General features: G+C 45.8%; 2 protein-coding genes across 4 annotated transcripts; one reads left to right on the forward strand and one right to left on the reverse strand.

Moving 5' to 3' along the window:
• Window positions 1–492: 492 nt before the first annotated feature.
• LOC117855262 (wax ester synthase/diacylglycerol acyltransferase 11) lies at window positions 493–4,337 on the reverse strand. Its single transcript, XM_034737572.2, has 7 exons — window positions 3,940–4,337; window positions 2,003–2,641; window positions 1,795–1,861; window positions 1,633–1,706; window positions 1,269–1,484; window positions 1,034–1,171; window positions 493–878 (listed from the first exon to the last, which is right to left on the reverse strand). Exons 1-7 carry the CDS (start codon window positions 4,243–4,245, stop codon window positions 702–704), a joined length of 1,617 nt encoding a protein of 538 aa, XP_034593463.1. The 5' UTR covers window positions 4,246–4,337; the 3' UTR covers window positions 493–701.
• A 3,286-nt stretch (window positions 4,338–7,623) lies between these two features.
• Window positions 7,624–15,390, forward strand: LOC117854512 (dynamin-related protein 5A). Of its 3 annotated transcripts, XR_004640318.2 has the most exons (17): window positions 7,632–7,940; window positions 8,151–8,214; window positions 8,317–8,421; window positions 8,837–8,938; window positions 9,427–9,477; window positions 9,568–9,629; window positions 9,927–10,017; window positions 10,447–10,511; window positions 10,872–11,066; window positions 11,157–11,276; window positions 11,611–11,681; window positions 12,375–12,600; window positions 13,115–13,165; window positions 13,805–14,033; window positions 14,227–14,366; window positions 14,624–14,853; window positions 15,092–15,390. XR_004640318.2 is itself a non-coding variant. In XM_034736733.2 (16 exons), exons 1-15 carry the CDS (start codon window positions 7,689–7,691, stop codon window positions 14,333–14,335), a joined length of 1,779 nt encoding a protein of 592 aa, XP_034592624.1. In that variant the 5' UTR covers window positions 7,624–7,688; the 3' UTR covers window positions 14,336–14,366; window positions 14,624–15,040. The 3 variants fall into 3 exon arrangements, 2 of the variants coding, with proteins under 2 accessions (XP_034592624.1, XP_034592623.1); XM_034736733.2 differs by lacking the exon at window positions 15,092–15,390 and having other exon boundaries at window positions 7,624–7,940; window positions 14,241–14,366; window positions 14,624–15,040; XM_034736732.2 differs by lacking the exon at window positions 15,092–15,390 and having other exon boundaries at window positions 14,624–15,040.
• The last annotated feature ends 30 nt before the right edge of the window (window positions 15,391–15,420 follow it).

Raw genomic sequence — 15,420 nt, forward strand, 5'->3', positions numbered from 1 at the left:
TAGCGTGCAGCCCCTCCCTGAAACTGAATGAGTTGACAAGAAAGAAAAACGTCTTGTATGCAGCAAATTCAGCTAGACGATTGACGAGGGTTGAATGAATCCAACACGCCGTGTGTAGGTAGGCAGCATCATGTACTGATGTACTTCATTTTCTATGGTTCCGAGGGCGTCTTCTATCTATCGTCGGTGGGAGGCTGTATCTGTGCGAGTCGATTTCCAAATTTGTTGCCTGCAGCTACAAGTGGCCCACGTGCGTAAGCCTAAGACGAGCTTTAGCGGAAAAGAAATGTAATTATACAAACTCATTAATCATTTGCTAGCTTTCAACATCATTGCCTTCATGCTGTACTGTCCAACTTGAAAGATTACGTAAACCTGAACCTTTGCTGTATTGTCTGTATTTTTGTATACTAGCAAACCACCCAGAAAGTTTGTCCAGACCAGCAACAAGGTTTCAAATGCAAAAAAAAAAAAAAACAAAAAAAAAACAAGTGAAGCAAGAACTCCACGTAGATCTGCACAGTTTGATACAGCTAGGTACTGTCTGTTGTTTCAGCTATGCTTCTTGCGTGCAGTGCTAATATTTCTGGCATCACCTATGAGATTAACAGCTCGCTGATGAGCACTGATCGTCATAACTGCAGTACAACCGTATCGAAGAAAAAAAATAACTGCAGTACAACAAGAATCATGTATACACTTCAACTGGAAGCACCACCCTGCGCCGCCTCTGGTTTTCGTGGAACCGCCTCGCGGATAAGCCTGAGGGACTCGGCGAAGTCGTCCAGCAGCTGATGGCAATCCGGAAACTGTGATTCATCTACCGACAGGACCAGCTTCACGGTGTTCATGTAACTCTGGTAGTGTACCGTCAGGGCCTACGCACACGAATCCAGACCAAAATGATTGACCGATCACTGCAGATTCTTCAGAAATCGCGTGTAGAAACGCAGCACAGGCATGAACTTCTCTGGGCGAGAGAGCCGTGAAGCAGCAACCGAATAACGCATGCCACCAGGGAAGGAGTTCTTACATGTGGGTGCCCGTAGGTGCCGGGGGCGATGTAGACGATGGGGTTGCCACAGAACAAGACCTGCTCGGTTGGCCCGACCATGTTGGAGAAGGACAGCGTGGTGTGCGTGAACATGCCGTAGCAGAGCGCGGCTGCTGCCTGCATATATACATCCAGGTTGCAAGCTCTGTCAGGGCAAATCGAGATCGAGCTGATCAATTTGTTTCAGTGCTGAACAGCACTAGTGGCAGGGCACCTTGATGCCGAAAAGTTTGAGGACCATGTCGCCGCTCCAGAAGGTGAAGACGGACTCCATGGAGCTCTTCTTCCTGCGCGCGACCTTGGTGGCCCTCCGAACGTACTCGATGGGGTCATCGTGCGTGGCCAGGTGGAAGGGGATCAGCATGTAGCCGATCTTGTTTCCCCATCGCGCGCCGTTGTCCTTGCCGGACTCCATCATGCTCGCCAATGTCTGCTCATGGCAGATGGCACAAACACAAAAATGGGAGTGCTGAGTGCATCTTCACTTCACCCAACCGGATGTGTTGCGATCAACAAGAGAAGTTTTCCCACTAGTGTTGTGTGATCAAGGTCAACGAGGAAGTGGTAGAGACGCTCACCTGTATGCCAGGCGTCGGCCGTAAGTTGACAAGAACAGCGGACCGCACCGTGATGCTGTTACTGTCGCTTTCACCTGAAGAATGTGGTTACGTCATCAGTTGCAAAATGAGCTGAATTTTGCACTGCAAAAACGCATTTCAGCATCTCGTTCAGACGCTCACCTGTTTTACGGAAGTAATACCGAGACAGCGCGGCAGATGTTATTCCGAGGAGAACATCATTTACAGTCTGAAAAAGGTAGATTAGCACAACTTTAGTAATCATGCGCTAAACGATTTGTTTGATCTAGCATCAAGAAAGAACGAAAAGGAAAATTCAGTGGGGTAGTGGCCACTGGCCAATGCAAGAGGAGGAGAACCGAGGACGTACACAGCTCATGGCGTTCTTGACGAACTTGACGTCGTCGAGGCTGAGCGTGCGGTTGACGAAGCGCTTGGGCCGGAACTCGGTGCCCTCCTGGCCCTTGAGCACCGTGGGCGCGTCGCCCAGCAGCGACGTCGCCGTGGCGAAGAAGCAGACCACGTCCACCACCGTGTGCCACGCGAGCACGAGGAAGGCCACGACCCACGCGGCCAGCGCCGCCAGCGCGTCGAGGGCGCCCGCCGCTGCCGAGGAGGAGGGCGGCCGCTGCCGCCGCCGCACCGCGTAGACGGGGCCCGCGCGCCGGGCCGGCAGGAGGGAAGGGAGCGCGCCCGGGTCGGCGGCGCTGCGGGTGCAGGCCATGAAGAGGGAGAGCATGGAGACGCCGTCGCCGACGGAGTGGTGCACGCGGAGCGCGACCGCGGCGGCGGCCTCGGCGGTGGGGAAGTCGAGGACGTGGACCTCCCACAGCGGAACGGAGTGGTCCATGGGCCGCGTCGACAGCGACGACACGTAGTCCTCCAGGGCCTTGTCCGGGTCGGCCGACGTGGCGGCCGGGTCCAGGTCCGGGACGATGATGTGGTTGTCCAGGTTCACCGCCGTTCGGACCCATTTTGGCCTGGCGTCCTTTTCGAACTCGTTTAACGCCTGCAGACATTGTTCTCCTCAAAAACAACAGAAGAAACAATGGAGAAAAAGGCATGTATGCATGGAATTTTGTGCATGTATTGCATATAAGTCCAGGCCCAGACGGCCAGACCCAATGCACCACTACCAAGTCGGGCTGCATACAATGGGTGCACTAAGATAACATTGACATTGACAACGTTGTACTCTAACGACTCCGTTAATCCATCGAAATGGTTTGGCAACTGCGTTGGTAATATGGTTTAGCTACTTCATCTTCTCTGTCGATTTGTTCGTCAATCATCATTGGAAGAAGAGATGAGGGGCATGCTATTGCTACTTGTGTTGTTGGCAATTTCTGCCGTCAACGATAGGTTGGCGGTTTCGATGGAGGAACTAGGAACCTAACTGCCAAATTCGCATATATCTAGAGGTGAGAACTGGTGCCCTTTTATTTCAGGTAACTAAAGTAGATTTTCAAAATGTGCCAGTTACATCTCTGGTTTTAGAACGACACTACTTAGCAAACCATTCGTACACGTAAAAGCAGCCATCCCCTGCCTACTGGAGTACCGGACATGCTCCGTGACGACTGAACTCGGCACACGCACCAATTCGCACTTCACAAGCTCACGCGACGACTGTTCCACGATGCTAAGACCACCATGCACGCTCCTTTCACATAGCGATAACGCCCTACGCTGGTGCGCACTACTGAAAGCTACCTTGGTGCCTCGTGTCTGCCGTATGTAGTACTCCCTCTGTTCATTTATATAACGTTCGTCAGCTTAATTTTGAGCAAGCCGGTGGCATATATAAACGAACGAAGGTAGTACTAGCACAAGACACGCGGGTCAGCGGGTGGAAAATTATTTGAACTCTCCTTGATTACGCAACGTAACCTCAGGCTTACGGTAATAGATAGCAATCGATTGATGTAGGCAAAGATTAATGTTTGTGCTTACTACTTTTGGTACACAGTCACTCCGTAGCAAGCAAGCAAGTGTGCATGAGTACTTTTCAAACACAAATGAAGCTCTGCAGCTAGATACAACTAGCTTAGCAGAGGCCTGTTTGGTCAAAACGATCTAGAGGATCGAAGACGAGGACCGGCAGTCCGGCACGCGGAAAAAGGAAGATGTCCATGGCTAGCCTAGTCTTGAGACGTCAGTGATCGGGCAGCTCCCAACCACCAAAACTGGCGAGTGGCAAGCGAATATCCAAGCTTGTGCACCAGAACAGCTGAGGGAGCTAGGAATTCACGAATGGAACGAGCGATGGGTAAGAAGCGCGCTGCGCGCGAGCAAATATACGCGTACCTGGACGCTGCAGAAGCGCGGGTGTCGGGCGAGCGTGGCGGCGACACCGTCCCGGAGCGCCGGCAGGTCGACCGGCGCGGCGAGGCCGAACACGGACACGATGTGGCAGCGGAAGTTGGGCTCCCGGAACAGCCGCCCCGTCGGGCTCACCGGCTCCTCCTCCACGGCGCCCACGGCACCGCCCTTATCCTCCTCCCGGCCGCTCGCCGCCCTGCTCCCGAATTCGATCGCCGCGGCCGCCGACGCCGTGTCGATCGACAGCGCCCGCTTCCGCAGCGTGGCGCTGGCGCCTGCGCCGTTATCCATCGGCGTGCGCGTGCCTTCTTCTCGCTCTCCCCGTACGTGGACGGCGGGGGCGCGGGGAAATGAATGTCCTCGGTCTTCCGCTGTAGTACGTGGCTGCGCGGGGCGCACGCAGGTATATACACGCACCTGCCGGTGGCGTCCGTGCCAGGGGAAGTGTGGAAATCGCGCGCGCGCGCGCACGCTTGCGACTTGCGCGGCGCGCTCGCTTTCGCACGACCTTCTAGGAGCCGGTCCGGTGGGCAGCGGCAGGACTCTGAACTCCTCCCTTCGTTTAGAATTACATAGGTCTGTGTTGAATTTTTTTAATTTATAAACTTTGTTATGCACTTAGATGTACTCTACCTATACATTTAGGAAAGTGAAAACAATTTATAATTTAGAATAGATGCATAATAATATCTATATATTTAGAAAAGTTAAAAAATAATTTATAATTTGGAACGGAAGGACGCTGGAGCGAACTGACTTTCGTCGGAACGTATCGCGGCGACTGAACGACCGGCGTGGTGGCTCTTGCAGTCTTGCGCGCAGCCTCGCCTCTAGCGGCATCGGTCGCGTCCCGCGGCGCGCTGCGGCTGGACCGACGGCCAGACACGTGGCTGTCTGGGGGCGGATCGATGGTCAGGCTTCGGGCTGGACAGGCTCTGCCTTGAACAGGCGGCGTTCTTCTACAGTGTGTGTTGTGTACGCCTCTGCTACAGCTCAGGCGTGGATATTCTAGACACCTGATCACTTGATCAGCAAAGCTGGGACGTCGACGTGCGAGAGTGCTCGAGTTCAGAATTCATTCAGACCTTCCAATAATTGAGCGCACGCAGGTGCTAGACAGTCACGAAGTCACGGTCGATCTCGGAGTAGCGAGCATGGTTTCACCGATTCAAGCGTCTGAAGAACAGTCTCCCAAAAAAAATCTGCCAACGCTGCGTCCGCGTTTTCATTAGAGCTTGGGCTATTTACGAGTTTGTCAACATGCACGGCGCCAAGAAAAAAGGATGGATTTCAAACGAACATTTCTAGCTTACACGGCGAAATTCAAGTAGCACAGTTTGTTTAGTGGGTGTTTGGAAGAGGGGTGCTAAATTTTAGCACCCCTATTTTAATCACTTTTAGCCACTAGTGCTCCCAAACACTAGGCTAAAATGAAGGGACTAAATTTTAGCCCCCTATAATCCATTAGCCCCTCAAGGTGTGCTAAAATGGACTAAAGGGGCTAAAAGTGGTCCACTTATTCAAAATTCCTCCCCTTGCCCCTCTCTCTCTCCTCCCTCTCACTCCTCCCTGCCGGATCCCGCTGCATGGCACCCCACCGCCTCCGCCTCGCCCGCCGGTCCCGCCGCCTCCGCCTCCGGCCGGCCCCGCCGCCTCCTCCCCTCACTCTCTCTCTCCCCGCGAGGGGCACCACGGCGCCTCGCCTCCGCCGGCCCCGCCGCCGTGCCCCCTGCCCCGCCTCCGCCCGACCCCGCCACCGCCGCCGCGGCCGGATCCGAGCCCGACCAGCCCCGCCACCGCCGCCGCCGCATCCCCTGCGCTCCCCTCCGCCGAATCCGAGCCCACAACGTTGGCCGACTCAGAGCAGGCTGACGGAGCCGTAGACTGGGTTGACGATGCGGCCGCACGCCTCGTAGAGCAGGGAGCGGAAGACCACCGGGCGGAGGTGGTCGGCGGGCGCGGCGGCGAGCAGGTTGAGTAGCCTAGCCCGGCCGTAGAACTTGGCGAGGAAGACGGTGGCGTTGGCCTGCGCCTCGGGGGTCTTGATCCACTGCAGGCAGGGGCGGATGGTGCAGGTGCAGGTGTCGCTGCAGCCCTTGCGCAGGACGCGGCAGCCGTTGCAGCTCATCCGCATCTTGGTCCGCTCGGTGGATCAACCGATCGCGAGTCGAGCCTTGACGCGCGGAGGGAGTACCACCATCTTCTCCTCCTCTCTTCTTCTCCCTCGCCGGCGAGGATTTGTGAGGAGGTGGGGTGGGGTATCTCTATGTAATGGACTGGGGAGGGTAGCTGCTCTGTGCTCTTGCTCTTCGCTGCAGGATAGGTGGTGGGGCAGCGAGAGGTGCTAATTGGGGCCGGGCACGAAGTAGTTGAGAAGGAACAAGTAGAGGAGGGGTAAAGGAGAGGAGAGAAAACATGGGTAAATAGATTTTTTATCGACACAAGTGCTAAACTTTAGCCCCTCACCCAAACACCCCAAGGGCTAAGCTTTAGCTCTAACATTTGAGAGGGCTAAAGTTTAGCCAAGACTTAATTTTAGCCCCTCCTCCCAAACAAGACCTTAGTCGCCGGGAAACGCACATAAGAAAGAGTGTCATACAAATTTAAGTGGTACGATTTGTTTAAAGGGGCAACAACATAATTTCAACTGTGACTTCCCCTTCCTTTTCAACTTTGAGATCTTGCCCCTTTCAATTATGCAAGAAAAAATTAATGTTTTTCTATGGCTGAATTGAGATCATGAAGTGCTCTAACAACGAGGTTAAACACAAAATTCATTTTTTTAAGAAAGGGCAAAATTATGAAGCTGAAAAAATAGTTGTAAAATCACAGATGGAGATGAAAATATGGGGGTAAAGAGCATGAAGGGACCTTGTCTCTAAATAGCGGCCTCTTTTTTGTAGAGGGACTTTTAGTTGTATCAACGTTTTTTTTCCAAAACTTGATGTTTTTTCTCATAAATATGCTCAAGTAACTCTAAGGCAATTTCATTTCATAAAAATAGAGTGCCATATCAGCTGTTTTGATAAGTTTGTAAAGAATAATGAAGCGAGAACAAAGAGGTTCATCATAATGATAAGTACCTAGATACATTCTAGTACAACACAAAACACTCATGTTGCCAATAAAGACAACAAAAATGAAATGGTGCACTGGAAATATTATTTTAACTGGTCAATTAAATGCTTTATTGCACATGTGGCCGTCTGGAAACCACCAGGATGTCCACATCTCGACACACGGTGCATGTTCAAAACTTCGTGCCGAAGCACCTAAACCACTGGCACAGAATGAATGCTCGTGTGCCACAAAGGAACGACCTTTTATTCATATACGTTTGTGCTCCGGAACCACGCGCCAAGAAAATAACAAATGCTCTTGTTTTGGGGATTATTATAAGAAATTTTTTCTGGCACATGTCGAGAGAATCGGCGTATGGATGCGTCATCCCTTTATCAATGTGTTTCAATATAATCACTTGCAGAGTTGCACGTTCGGTTCAGTACCGAGAGAAACTATCATCCCAGAGTTCTACACCGATATTCTTTTTTCGAAATTTGAGGGGCTTCCGAAAATACGCCGCAAGGAACGCGGACGATCACATCTCGACACGTGGCAGTGTGGCACCTGGTCAAGACTTCGAGTCGAAGCACCCCCACAAGCGAAACCGCCGGAGCGCACAAAAACCAAACAGCTCCTCCTCGGCTGGCACCAATGCTGGTGTGCAGTGTCGCATGATCGAACGAATTAAACCCCGTCGCGCACGGCCCGCATCCTCGCGAGTCATTGGCGTCTCCTCAATCGACGACGACCGCGCCCAGGGCCCCGGCCGCCTAGGGTTTGCCGGCGCGGCGGCCATGGAGAACCTCATCTCGCTCGTCAACAAGCTGCAGCGCGCGTGCACCGCCCTCGGCGACCACGGAGAGGAGAGCGCGCTCCCCACCCTATGGGACTCGCTACCGACCATCGCCGTCGTCGGCGGTCAGGTGTGACTGGCCCGCGATCTCGCATTTGTTTTTTTCTTCCCTTTTTGGTTCTCTGTTTTTGGATGCGATGCTTGGGTTTTGGCTATGAGTGTGGTTTGGAACCCTAGTTTTGTGATGGTCGCTTAGTCTGATTTCAAAATTTTGGAATGATTAGTTACCAATGTGGGTTTTGACATGCCAATTTCCATCGTTTGCCGTTACGCGTGACAGAGTTCGGGTAAATCCTCGGTGTTGGAGAGTGTCGTTGGGAAGGATTTCCTACCTCGGGGTTCAGGTACTGTGGATTCACGGTTTCGATCTTCTGGAAAAGCTTTAGCACCATAAGCCCTTTTGTCCAATTTTGTGATGCTGCTTATGGGTTCATGGAATTCTGCAGGAATTGTTACAAGGCGCCCGCTGGTTCTGCAACTCAACAGGATTGATGGGCCCGGAGAATATGCAGAGTTCATGCACCTTAAGAAGAAAAGATTTACAGATTTTGGTAAATCCTTCACTCAATTACTAGTCAATTGCTGCTTTGGTGTGTTTGAGCATCTGAACTCAATTACACAATTCGAAAATAATGCAACTGCAATGCTGAGCAACATTGTAGGATAACGTCTATAAGTGCAAATTGAAGCTCATGGCACTTTGTGGTATTATATTGTGTTCCTCAACTTGAGAGCTAATGACACAGGGTTACATTTGATCACTTATATTGCTGCACTGCTTTGATGGTTGTACTCGTTTCCTTAAATGTGGATTGAATTGCATATTTCACGAGAGAAGTGCAATTTTTTAGTGGCTTAATTGTCTGATTAGGGATGTCTAAAAGTCTGCCGTAGCTATGCATGCATGATTAGTGGTAACAGTAATAACTTTTTTGAAGGTCAAAACTGATAGACTCACTTTTACAGCCCTAGTGAGGAAGGAGATTGCAGATGAAACTGACCGAGCGACTGGCCGCACAAAGCAAATATCAACTGTGCCCATTTATTTGAGCATATATTCCCCAAATGGTATGAATAAAATCCTGGCAATATGTTGGCTCAGTTTATACTGTTTGCTGTTATTGCTTTACCACGTCCCTACTATTCAGCTTCGGTGTTGTGGCCTTGTGGGGTTTGGGTTGTAGTTGTTTTAATCTAAGCTTGAACTTTTCAAGTTAGCTACTGGAGCATCCTTGATTGTGTATATGGCTCTAGTTCCCACTAAAAACTATCAGAATGACAGAATTTCCAGCATCCCCATCCCTGAGACTATTCAACCGGCTCAGTCTATGATTTCATACACCCAGTGTGCCTCTAAAATTTATATACGGAAAACCATAAGCGAGGAAAATCCTGAACAGAGGCTGACTTTCATCCATTTTTCTGTAACTGACCTAGGTGTGGGATCTCTGATGGTTGTAGAATCCCATAACCCAATTGTTTATATTTTTGTTATGTTGATGAGATTTTGCCTAATTTACTTCCGATTCTCTTCTAAATAACTTTACCCATTGCAGTTGTTAACCTTACTCTTATTGATCTCCCTGGGCTTACTAAGGTAGCTGTTGGTAAGTTATTCTTGATGTTGAAATATTGTCTCCTTTATTATTCCTGTTGCAGTAGTTTTACTAACTTGCAATTGCATGTTTTGATAATAGAGGGACAACCTGATAGTATTGTGCATGACATTGAAAACATGGTTCGCTCGTTCATAGAAAAGGTACTTTTATAATAACCCACACGCATTCCTTTTCGTTATTATTGATGAGCATAGTTTCTACTTTCAACTGAACTAAGTAGTGACCGGTAACTATGCACAGACTGAGAAGTAGGTTCAGTATATTAATCCAGTTTTCCCTCTATATTTTGGCCTACACCAGTTCACATGCAATCTTGACTAATTTTGTGATCTTATATGCTCTTTTCTCTTTGTAAAAGCAATGCTTGAACTGTCTTTTGTATGTATGTACCTGTCATAAATCCTATGTATAACAATGGATCTGTTTATTTTTTGTAGCCCAATTGCATCATTCTTGCAATTTCTCCAGCCAATCAGGATCTTGCAACTTCTGATGCAATAAAGATTTCACGGGAAGTTGACCCAAAAGGTACAATACTATTACAAACTTAATGGAGAATGTGATGAGTAGTGTGGTTTTAGAGTACAAGGTAATGTGATTTCAATTTTATGGGGGTGTTTGGCTTGGCTAAAACAGGAGGGCTAAAGTTTAGCCCTTATATGTGTTGATGGGCTAAACATGGGCTAATCAAAGGCTAATTAGGGCTAATAGGCTCTAAACATCATTTAGCCTTTATCTGTGCAATTAGATTAGCAATTAGCCCATGTTTAGTCCTTCTATTTGGCATGCAAATAAGAGGGCTAAAGTTTAGCCCATGGGATCCAAACACCCCCATAAAATTGATATGGTAAACAAATTCATGTTATGTCTATTTTATGAATTAACTTGATAGACCAAAATAGTCTCAGGTAAAAAATCATCTGAACTTCTGTCGAATGCTAATGTTGTTGAATTCAGGTGAAAGGACCTTTGGCGTGCTTACAAAAATTGACCTAATGGACAAGGGCACAGATGCAGTTGATGTAAGTTATATTAATTACTCAGAATGTTTCATACAAGTTGACAATTCTCTTAGGTTGTTTGACTGTTCTTTGATTTTGTCCCAAAAAGTTTGAAGCTAACAAAAATGATATTCCGTTGACCTACTAGTCAAAGCTCCTAATCATCTGTGAATTTCCTCTTGTGAGAAAGTCATGCTGTGCCTCTCTGGTTCCAGCAGCAGTGCTCACTTGCTTAGCTGCATTGCCAATTTAGCTTTAGCACCTTTCTCTTAGGTCTATGCATATACTCTCCTGTGCACTGGTTGCAAGGCAGCAAGCCTCTTAACTTTAGTTTATCTTATAACAGCTGTGTCCTGATTCTAATTGAGTTCTGTTCTTTAGATACTAGAAGGAAGGTCCTATCGACTACAATATCCATGGATTGGTGTTGTCAATCGTTCCCAGCAAGATATAAACAAGAACGTGGACATGATTGCTGCTAGGATTAGAGAGCGTGAATATTTTGCAAGTATACCAGAATACAAACACCTTGCTCACAGAATGGGATCAGAGCACTTAGCAAAGATGCTTTCAAAGGTATGTCGTATAATTTACATTGTGTGCACAATCCTATTTTATTATTTGTCTTGATGACCTCATGACTATTTACTAATCATCATCCTGCAGCATCTGGAATCTGTGATTAAATCAAGAATTCCAGGGATCCAGTCTCTAATAACCAAGGCCACCGCAGAGCTAGAAACTGAACTTTGTCGTCTTGGAAAACCCATTGCTGCAGATGCTGGGGTAAGACTTCTGCATGTTATCAGTCTAAGAATAGATTATTTCTATCTTTTGAATCTTCTCTAGCCCCAAAGTTTCCCCCATGCAGTGGGTACATGGTAAGACTTACTATGATATTACCTATTTCTTTGTGCCAGCTACACTTACCTTATATGCATTTGTCATGTCCTTTCAGACTGTATGCATCATTCTGTAACACGCTTATGGTTTTCTTGTTTTATGCTTCTAGCATAAGACATGCTCTCACTAACTACTATTACATGCATGGCAATTTACCTGCAGCCAGTCTTTCAATTTGCCCATAAGTGTATTAATTGCACTTCTTCCTGTTATTCAGGGAAAGCTGTACACTATTATGGAAATATGTCGCATGTTTGACAGTATCTACAAGGAGCATCTGGACGGAGCGTATGTAGCTTTCTGTTCATTATGTCTTTTGGAACATTGCATCGAGTACTACTTCAAAAATTTTGAAGAGAAGTTTTTTGTTTTCAATAGTTTAGAGGCAAGCTAGTTTATGGGGAAAGAGTCTTTCGTTGCTAGAAAGTTTTTGCTATTGCAATGAATAACATTTTTAGCTGTAATGGGAGTTCGATATATAGTGTAGGGTCTGAGCTGTGAAACCGCTATAGCAACGATGCCTCCTAATGTTTAAGACATCACAATAAACTTGTACTTGAGATACCCTTGTGTGCCTGAATAACAATATTTTGTTTCCAAGCTCGCACAAATTGGAACTTATCACCTAACTAATATGACATTATTGTATTATGCATTAGATTATACCTGGCATGCAGAAACTGTGGTAAGAACTGTTAGTTAAATGCACATTTCAAAGAATAAATATTTACCTGCCAAATTAGTGATGCTAAACCGATATTTTCTTTAACTGAATGCTGAAAATGTATGTGCATGTGTGCTGTTTCTCAGCTACTTATTCTGGTATCATCATACAAACTATTTTTCACATAAACTTCCATTGAGATATCCAATGAAAAAGAAACTTCTATTATCTCCTTTATAATACAACTTCAGCTTGCTCTTCTGCAAGATTGTCTTCATACTTCTATTTTTTATTTATGTTACTCTTATTTTTGGCAGGCGTTCTGGTGGTGAGAAGATCTACTATGTTTTTGACAACCAATTTCCAGTGGCTCTTAAACGGTTGCAATTTGAAAAACACCTTGCAATGGAAAATGTAAAGAAGCTTATAACACAAGCCGATGGATATCAACCACACTTAATAGCTCCGGAGCAAGGATACCGGCGTCTTATAGAGTCATGTCTAGTTAGTATCAAAGGTCCAGCTGAGGCAGCTGTTGACGCGGTATGCCATGCATATTTGTTTATATGCTCCATAACTCACATTTTAGTAATTTTTCTGCATCATTTTTTGCAGTTATCTAATTATTTCTAATAATGTTGTGCTGCTAAAATTAAATTAGATTTGGGATTTTTTTTCATTCCTAGCACTGAGAATATTCACATTCTTTAAAATATGACTTATGTCATTTATGTTTGGCTCCACTCCACATTGGTCAGTGTTTCACAGCTAGTGTTAATTATTGCATCACGGATTTTTCGTTTCTATACAAGAAAGTATTTTCCATGACTTTCACGAGTTTGGGATAGTGGGAGGCAAAACTTTCATTCTTTCTCAAATCATTGTACTGTCTTTATTCACCATCTTTTATTTAACTTAGGATATGATAATCGCTTCTGATCCATCATTTTATTTATATTATAAATCAGCCCAACCGAAATAGTTTTGGTCTTTTGTAAGGCACACCTGTTTCCTTCAGTTCCAGAACATGACACCTTTCCACATTGGCATTTGGCAGGTCCATGCAATACTCAAGGAGCTAGTTCACAGGGCTATCAAGGAGACACGTGTATGTTTTCTTCTTTCTTAATCTACTGAACTGTATTTGCAGCACAAACATGATTTTATAATCTGGTTGTACATGGTTTTACACCTCTGGTGAGTGTATATACTAAGGTACTCCCTTTCAAATTGTAAGTTGTTTTAGCTTTGGTCTAAGTCAAACTTCTCTAACTTTGACCAAGTTTATAGAAAAATGCACAAATATCGACAACATCAAACTAGTTTCACTAGATAGATCATGAAACATATCTTATCAGGGTGTTTATTTGATATTGTAGAAGGTAATAATTTTTTTTCTATGAACTTGGTCAATGTTAGACAAGTTTGACTTAGGACAAAGATAAAACGACCTACAATTTGGACTGGAGAGAGTTGGATTCATGATAGGAGAGTGGGTGAACTGCTGTTCTGATTTGATTTCAGTTATAATTTCTACATATTACAGAAAAGTTGATATGGAGTATCTATCAGAAATTCAGGATTGCATCTATCTATAACTCTATATGCAGGAACATTCATTTATGTGTCACTCAAGAATGTACCTTAGCAGAATATAGCCATAAAAGTGGTGTAGAAATGTTATGCTCAATAAGAATATCCTGAAGGTCGAGTTCACTTAGAATTGAAGTTGTTGGACTTTGTGCAGGAGTTGAAGCAGTTTCCAACTCTTCGTGTGGAAGTAGGTAGTGCAGCTTTTAAAGCATTGGACAGAATGCGGGATGAGAGCAAGAAAAATACATTGATGCTTGTTGATATGGAGTGCAGCTATTTAACTGTAGACTTCTTTAGGAAGCTTCCTCAGGATGTTGAGAAGGGAGGAAGTCCAACACAATCCATCTTTGATAGATACAATGATTTGTATCTCAGACGAATTGGTAAGGACTTCAAAGTTATTTAAGCACTTTCCACTACTGTTACTGTCGCAAGTTCTGACACCAGCGTCAAATAAAAGAGAACGGAGGGAGTATTTAAGAAGTTCTGTGAACCAATAAATGTAGTGTACTTAAAAATAACTTAATTGCACGATTAGTTATAACATAGCATGCAATTGTTCTTGTCATCTTACAGGTACTAATGTACAGGCATATGTCAACATGGTTTGCTCAACCCTGAGGAATTCTATCCCCAAATCGATCGTGTATTGCCAAGTCCGCGAAGCAAAGCGCTCACTGCTTGATCATTTCTTTACAGAGTTGGGAGCAAGAGAGGTGAGTAATTTTGGCACCTTGCATTATGCTAACTTTTCTCCACATGAGCATAGTGAGTATTTAGTCGTTGAAGCTGAACTGCCATGTAGCTTGTCTGTGTTCACGGTTCACCAATTCACCCATACATTTATTATTCTCTAAACAGTTATTGTCATATGCACTATCATCGTGAGTTCATGACTGAATACAAGTGCCACGTCTAGTGTTTGATAATATTACTACAGTCATTGTTAACCTCACTTCCATTCGCTGTGCAGACCAAACAGCTTTCTAAGCTTCTTGATGAGGACCCTGAGGTCATGGAGCGCAGAGCAAAGCTTGCCCAGAGATTGGAGCTATATCGGAGCGCCCAGGCAGAAATCGATGCAGTTGCATGGGCCAAATAGTCTCCTTGGCCAGATTCCGTGTTTCTCAGCTATTTTTATTCTTGGGGGAACCATCTGCTATGGCTCTCTCATTTTCCTCTGCATTGGGCTCATCTGTTTAGGTAGTTCATGGTGTTCAGGAGCATAGACATCAGCTAGGTGTTTAGGTAGTTTATGGTGTTTAGGTAGTTTATGGTGTTTAGGTAGTTTATGGTGGTTCATAATGATAAGTCCTTTGATGCCATGATGCATTATCTGTGATGCTACATATTTGTCTTCGCAGTTGCTAATATTTTGTTTGGTGGTACATATTTCTTTCGACAATATCTAATTGAGCAACAATTCAATTTTTAATTGCAGATCTGAAAAGACCGATGAGAGCGCGCTGGCAAACTAATCCAACGCTAGGTCGCGTTTCACAGGCATTTTGCAACCTGATGGTTAAAATAATTCATCTACTAAATATATTAGCTTGTTTAATTTTTTTTTCTATTACTAGCGTGCGACAGCAGTCGCAACGCAAGAGTCAAGTTTGGATCTGTACTACGTAATGCTTTGTTCCAGCAGCTGGTAATCCGGAGAAAGAATGATTGTGTTGTAATTTTGGATCGGGTATTGCGTCGTAAGTCTTAATGGAGTAGTGTTATTGTTAATTGCCATGCAATGTTGACCTGGTGATAATATCTGGA

Source organism: Setaria viridis, chromosome 5 (assembly GCF_005286985.2).
Source record: "Setaria viridis chromosome 5, Setaria_viridis_v4.0, whole genome shotgun sequence".
Lineage (NCBI taxonomy): Eukaryota > Viridiplantae > Streptophyta > Magnoliopsida > Poales > Poaceae > Setaria > Setaria viridis.

Excerpts from the sequence above, each read along its gene's own strand:
- LOC117855262 (XM_034737572.2), bottom strand. The coding sequence starts at position 4,245 with ATGGATAACGGCGCAGGCGCCAGCGCCACGCTGCGGAAGCGGGCGCTG. Across the intron at positions 1,172-1,268 it reads TCAAACTTTTCGGCATCAAG|GCAGCAGCCGCGCTCTGCTA; the intron begins GTGCCCTGCCAC and ends GTATATATGCAG. Across the intron at positions 879-1,033 it reads GCACCTACGGGCACCCACAT|GCCCTGACGGTACACTACCA; the intron begins GTAAGAACTCCT and ends TCGTGTGCGTAG.
- LOC117854512 (XM_034736732.2), top strand. The coding sequence starts at position 7,689 with ATGATCGAACGAATTAAACCCCGTCGCGCACGGCCCGCATCCTCGCGA. Across the intron at positions 9,478-9,567 it reads GCTTACTAAGGTAGCTGTTG|AGGGACAACCTGATAGTATT; the intron begins GTAAGTTATTCT and ends TTTTGATAATAG. Across the intron at positions 11,277-11,610 it reads CCATTGCTGCAGATGCTGGG|GGAAAGCTGTACACTATTAT; the intron begins GTAAGACTTCTG and ends CCTGTTATTCAG.